Source organism: Gastrolobium bilobum, unplaced genomic scaffold, assembly GCF_033153095.1.
Source record: "Gastrolobium bilobum isolate Gb01-03AN ecotype WA unplaced genomic scaffold, APGP_CSIRO_Gbil_v1 utg47076, whole genome shotgun sequence".
Classification (NCBI taxonomy): Eukaryota; Viridiplantae; Streptophyta; class Magnoliopsida; order Fabales; family Fabaceae; genus Gastrolobium; species Gastrolobium bilobum.
Genome location: NW_026896997.1, coordinates 9,178 through 15,918, shown reverse-complemented (window position 1 = coordinate 15,918; position 6,741 = coordinate 9,178). Strand labels below are relative to the sequence as shown.

The 6,741-nt window shown below is 34.8% G+C and overlaps 1 protein-coding gene across 2 annotated transcripts; it reads right to left on the bottom strand.

Annotated features, from left to right (window-relative positions):
- Positions 1-213: 213 nt before the first annotated feature.
- LOC133303263 (TMV resistance protein N-like) lies at positions 214-5,064 on the bottom strand. 2 transcript variants are annotated; one of them, XM_061503141.1, is made up of 7 exons: positions 4,952-5,064; positions 4,324-4,869; positions 3,096-4,194; positions 2,720-3,004; positions 1,643-2,623; positions 763-1,440; positions 214-544 (listed from the first exon to the last, which is right to left on the bottom strand). In XM_061503141.1, exons 2-7 carry the CDS (start codon positions 4,797-4,799, stop codon positions 239-241), a joined length of 3,825 nt encoding a protein of 1,274 aa, XP_061359125.1. In that variant the 5' UTR covers positions 4,800-4,869; positions 4,952-5,064; the 3' UTR covers positions 214-238. The 2 variants fall into 2 exon arrangements, with proteins under 2 accessions (XP_061359125.1, XP_061359126.1); XM_061503142.1 differs by lacking the exon at positions 214-544 and having other exon boundaries at positions 1,277-1,440; positions 1,678-2,623.
- Between the last annotated feature and the right edge of the window lie 1,677 nt (positions 5,065-6,741).

The window sequence follows — 6,741 nt, the reverse complement described above, 5'->3', positions numbered from 1 at the left end:
TAAAAAATTTAAATGGAGCAACATGGTATTTTTCTTTTATTTACCTATGCAAACTGAATTAGTGGTTCTTTTTATCTATGCAAGTAACTAATCATTAACTAATGCAGCAAGTGGCCTTTGTAATTATGCTAGTTTGGACGAATTTTTGTCAAACAAGAAAAGGAAAAATTATATTAATAAAAATAAATTGAGAAAATTTTTATAAAAAGAACGAAACTATCATAGAGCATAAGGTTTCTCATCTAGTAAAGTAAGAACAGTAATGACTCGGAGAGAAACTGAGCTTCCTTGGTGGGTGATGTGCTGAAAATGACAATCGCTGGCTCGCATTTGTGTTATGTTTGCGTGGGAATTGCGATTTATTGACCTTAATTGCACTTCCATTGGAACCCCAACGTGATTTGAATAGTTTAGCTGCTGCCTCATTCGTTGTGGTGTGTTGTTTAAAGCCCGAACCCTGCCTATGCGAAAGGAATATTGTAGCCCCAACGGCCATCATTGACATCAAAGCTACCACGCTTAAACCCACTCCCTGTCTTTTTCCCTGCAATAACACACAACGGCTTGCACATGTCACATAGATATGTTTACTTTCCGTATAAATCAACCTCAGGAGTCAAATAAAATTATATGATTGATTATAAGAAAGAGCACAGTTTCAAATCCACTAAGAAAAGGCATCATATTTTCATGTGAATACTACCCTCCTCAACCTCAAACCTTCTTAATTAACTGCATGCTAGAATTACAAAATTTTCTTACCAACCACAAGTTCTCAGTGGATTTTTCCTTGTTTTGGTCACCCAAAGCAGTAACGGCATACTCTGCCATTATTGGAATTTCCAATGTTTTGCTCATGCCACTGGAATGCTCGGAATCAGAACGTGTCTCAAAAAGCTCGCTGTCTTTTACCTTTTGCAAGGCTTGAAGACTATCTTCCTTGCGTAACACACGCCACCCACACTTCCTTATATTGCGCCCTTCCACTTGTGCTTCAAAACGCAGCGTACTGTTTTGCCTGAACTCTGGCTTTGGATGCTTGCTAAAGGGATGCTGGGTGAACTCGCCGTTCCTTCTACTGTGTTGCCGAATGTATATATAATCACCACTTACTATCATTGTTAACATGTATATGTCATTATATGCAATTGAACTTGAGGCCAGTGATAAGGAGGGGCCATCCTCAGGATCGAGAGAGTCAAAGCTCCAAAAAAGGCGCATTTTGAGCGGAACACGTTCAAAAATATCCCGATAAACTTCGGCTTTTAAGGACACAAATACGGCTACTCCCCACCAATCACTTGAACGACAATCATCAGGAATGTCCATTATTAGTGTTGCAATTGAATCATGTTTTGAGACATTCGATGAGCTCAAGGGGACAAAATTTTTATTATCAAGCCATGGTGGGATTTCAACGAACAGAAGCTGACACATAATCTGTAACAATGAAAGTTTTTTCAAATATAATCAATACCATATCAAGAATCAATTCTCTCAAAAGTTTAAGCAATAAGGTGAAGATACATAAATGAAACAAATGATTTTTGAGTTCGTCAGTTAAAAGTGCAAAAATTTTACTCGCATTGTATGTCAGGTACGTGCAAGCAAAAATATAGAATATGTATATAGAAACACATACGTCAGATACTGCTGACTGAAAGAGCTCTTTGTCACCTGATTCAAACAGCTTCCAAAGCTTTTCTTGATCTACTAAACTAGCTTCCATTGCAGCTGAATCTTCTAAGTACAGGCGAACATGTGGTGGAACCACAGGCAGAGATCGAAGCTCTGAGCAATCTTCCAATTCAACACGGCGAAGCCTCGGAATACTAGCAATGAAGTGACCAGGAAAGCGTACAAAATTGTTCCCACTTAAAATTAGTCTCTCCAACGATGATAAGCGATAGAGACGTAAAGGAATTGACTCATCAGTGAGATTGCAATAGCTTAAATTCAAAACAGTTAATGAGGAAAGACTGAAGCCAATATAAGGAGACAATATTAAGCTTGTAGGAGCTGGGGTAAAACTAAATTTCCACCCAAAAGGAAGATGCAAGTCCCTGCTGGTGTTGGATCCTGGCCCACTACAACCCCTTAAAGATAACCTTTTGAGATTCCACAACTGAAGTGTTGATAGATCCAATTCGCTAATAGCAGTTTCACTCAAGTCAAGATCCTCCAAAGCCTTGTTTTGATTTATATTATCTGGCAGGCAACAAACTTTTGAGCATCCTGATATGTTGAGAATTCTAAGAGACTTCAAGTTACCAATGGTATTTGGCAGGCAAAAAAGATTTTTGCAATTCATTAAATTAAGCACTGAGACACATGTCATATTTACCCCCAAATTCGGAAGTCTTTCAACCTTTGAGCAGTCAGAAAGATAAAACATTTTGAGGGAACACATTTCCAATCTACTTGGAAAGGTTTTAAGGTTTACACATCCTATAAAGCTCAATATCCGGAGCTTTTTGTGTTGTCCGATAGATTGGTGAACTTCAACAAGTTTTGTACAATCTTTAAGATAAAGCTCTTCAAGATATGGAACTCCAGTAACATTTGGAGTTTGTCGTAGATCTTTGGAATTACTCAAATCAATCACTTTCAGCTTTCCAACATACTGATAAACAAAACAAAACAAAAAAGAAATACATTAGCATTTGAAACTCTAGGCTGATATAAAGTTATGTGAAAGGTCTTAACTGAGCATTCTCACCTGAGTTCCATTCCATAGTTGCTTAACTTTGCTATTGATCATTTGTAGGTGAACAAGCTCATCTAGTTGAACTCCAAGTGGCAAAGCATTCAATGGATATCCCGACCATACAAGCACTTTTAGTGAGCTAGAAAGACATTTGAGACCAAGGGGAAGATGCAAATCACATAATACAATGAGTAATCTAAGATTACACATTTTTGAGAAGGCCTCAGGATCCCAATGTGCTTCATATGGCTCAGATGGTGATGACTTCAAAACTATACCTTGGACAATTTCCGTTCCCTAATAAACAATAATTGTTGAATTGGTAACATAAGAAGGTATACAAGGACAAATGCATCAAAAGTAATGTTACATTAAAACCTGCACTTACCTTATTTTTTCTCAGCACATGATCAGTATCCTCTAGAGACCACAATCTACTCCGTCTACCAGGATCATTCGGTGATTCTTGAAAAACTATAGTTTTTCCCATTTCTTCAAGTAGATCGTGCATCCCAATAACTCTTCCATTGTAAGTTACTAGTGATTTTTCTCTAAGAACATTTAATCCAATTGTTGGATGAAGGCCGCAATTGTCCAATATTTGTGTCACTTTATGTTTGTACCATCCCTTAAAAAAACAAGCAATATCTAGAAATATGGTCTTGTGCTCATCTTCTAGCATGTCATAACTTATTCTAAGTTTGTTGAGGATATCATCATGTGGAACTTGTTTAATCTTAATCAAAGCATCTTCCCAATCAGATATACTTCTTCCACAAAGAAAAGAACCCAACACTTCAAGAGCCAGAGGAAGGCCTCCAGCATATTCAACAACATTTTTAGACAACTCCAAATAATCCTCTCTAGGTTCATCTTTTTTAAATGCTTTTTCACAGAAGAGTTGAAGGGATTCATTATCGTTTAAGATTTTACTCTTATACATCTCAAACAGTACTACATGAGATATGAGCAGGTGCTTATCCCTAGTTGTTACTATAATTCTACTCCCTGGACCAAACCAATCTTGGTTTCCAGCCAAATTCTCAAGTTGGCTTTTAGAACTTACATCATCAAGGACAAGAAGAACCTTTTTGTTGGACAAAAGGTTTCTTAAGCTGTCCTTTCCTTGGCTTGAAGTTTCAATTAACATTCCTTTTATATTTAGACGAAAAAGAATTTTATTTTGTAACTGCACGAAACCTTCGTTTCTTTCCCCAGAGACCTCTCTAACATTGGCAACAAAGCAACTAACATCAAAATGGCATCTAATTTTCTTGAAAAGAGCAGTCGCGAGAGTTGTTTTACCTATACCACCCATGCCCCATATCCCTATGAAACGAACATCCTCCAATCCTAGCTTCAAAGTTGAATATAAATCTTCTAATCTTGTATCAATTCCAACTAGTCCATCGTTATATGTAGGGAATTTGGGTTCTAGTTTCTTCCATACTTGTGCAACAACTTCTTCAATGAGAGTTGTTTCATGTCTACACAGAACAAAAACAAAAATAATCATATAAAATGAAAAAAAAAAACCAATTTACAATATCAGCATACATGAGTGTCATCAGGACAAGTAGGTTACTATGAAGTGAAAATTAAAGGCATGCACTTACTGATCCTTAGAGTCCCACCCTGACAAGTTAGCAACTTCTTTTAATGCATCTCTCCATTTTTGCACCTTCTCTTTGTTTTCTATAAATTTTTCTTCATGTTTTCTAAAAGCTTCTGCAAAACTTCCCCTCTGATTCCTTACATCAGAGGGATCCACACCATAGAAGACTGGAAACACATCTTGTCCCAGCACATGTTTGGATTCAAGAATCTTAACTAACTCATCCAAACACCAAGACGAGGAAGCATAGTTTTTGGAGATTATGACAATTGCAGAGAGAGATTCCTCAATTGCAAGGAGGAGTTTATGAGAGATGACTTCACCTCTGGCAAGTTCTTCATCATCTCTAAAAGTTATGATACTCTTTCGCACCAAAGCTGCATATAAGTGGTCGGTGAAACCCAAGCGTGTGTCTTCTCCCCTAAAACTCAAGAAAACATGGTACTTCCATTTTGTGTTTTTGGAATAATCTGCCATTGAAAGGCTTTCGGATGCAATCTCCACTTCAATAATAGAAGATCAATTAAGCTAGTTTAGGTTGAAGCACCTGAAAACCAAAAAACAACAACGCCGAGTTACTCAGAAAGTTTTACAATCTAAACCATTATAGTCAAAGCGAGAGTACCCACCAATACCATGTAAATGATTTTCAGGCTTTGAATCCATCAACACATGGAGACATTAATAGTTCAAGAGTCGTCAACATGTATGAATCTTCATCCACCCCACATGGGATTCTTCGTTGGAAAGAGTTATTTTTAATATCTATTTTAGTTATTTTTTTTTTTCAAGGTATTTTTATATTTTCTCTCTCCTTCCACTATTACTTAAGATTATAATCTATTGATATTATGAGAAAAAGATAAAATAAAATAAATATAAATATAATATCAATCTCAATAGTTTATATATGGGAAAAGTGTCTATACTTTTAAATTACACAACTTACATCCTTTCACTCTCACAAAGAGGTGGGACCCACAACTTTATTTTTTTTTGTCAACTCTCTCTCCTCCTTTATCTATCTCTTTCTCTCTCTTAAAATGACACAACTTTACATCCTTCAAAATTATACACACTTTTCCCTTTATATATATTACTAAATAATTTATATATACGTGGAGCAAATTTTCTATGGTCCGGAGGAGCTTAGTTCCGGGGAGGATAAAAATAGAAATGAAAAAATTATGAATAAAATGGAGGAAAAAAAATTTATTTATGAGAGGGATCACCAAAATTTTGTATGGTCTTAGACCATATAATTTTTTTTTCTATACATGATGCGGAAAGTGCAAAAAAAAAAAATATTGAGAACAGAATAATGTAAGTTTTGCTAACAGGCACCTGGAGAATATATTTTAAGAAATTACAAATATAATATATTAAATAAAAATATCATTAATATATTAAGTGCTTAATTTTTTCATTTAATAAATCATATTTTTTATTTTTTAAATATAGATTTTTGTGAAACTTGATAGTAGAATTTGTAATATTTTTAAATTGAGAATATTAATCATTTTGTACTAGGTTGCCCCCAGATACTGACGCACTTCATAAAATACTTATCCTTCACACTTCGTTTTTTCTTTTTTTTTGAAAAACAACTTATCCTCCATAAAAAAGAGGTCCTAATTCATTTTACTTGGTAACAAAAGACTGAGCCTCATAGCATCTGGTGGCAATATTTCAATTGTTTTTTTTTTCTTCTAAAAATTTGCATAAATTTAGAGAAGCATGTAGCTAATCTATTCTATTATATACTTAAAGGAGAATCAAAGAAATCACATTTGTGTTCACACTGTGTATTCACACTGTGCGTTCACACTTGCATCTATCAAAAAAGTTATTATGTCAAGTTCTCATGCAGTTTTAGCTTTGTGTTCACACTGTGTATTCACACTTGCACGTCAATTTAAAAAAAAAATACATAATAAGTTTTCAATTAAATCAAAAATTGAAATTGATAGGAGACAACTAATTAATGACCCACTATCATTTTTACATTGGAACCTGTAAGGTTTTTAATTGTTGTATTGGAAGATGAAAGGTTGTTTACTAATGTTATTTGGAAATGGAAAACCCATCATCTGATATTTTCACATAACCTTCAAACCATTCAGACGCTTATTCCTTCTAGCTCCTGCGTATTTTCATCTCTTCCTTGTGATTTTGTTCTCACTGTTTTTGTTCGACTATTGGTTTTCATATAACCTTCAAACCATTCAGACGTTTAATTTTCTACCTCCTGCGTATCTCTTGCTTCTGCGATTTTGTTCTCACTGTTTTTGTGTTCACACTTGCATACCAATTTTAAAAGACAAATAAATAAATAATAAAATAAATCAAAATTCGAAATTAAGGAATTAGTGGGAGACATCAAATTAATGTCCCACTATCATTTCTACATTGGAATTGT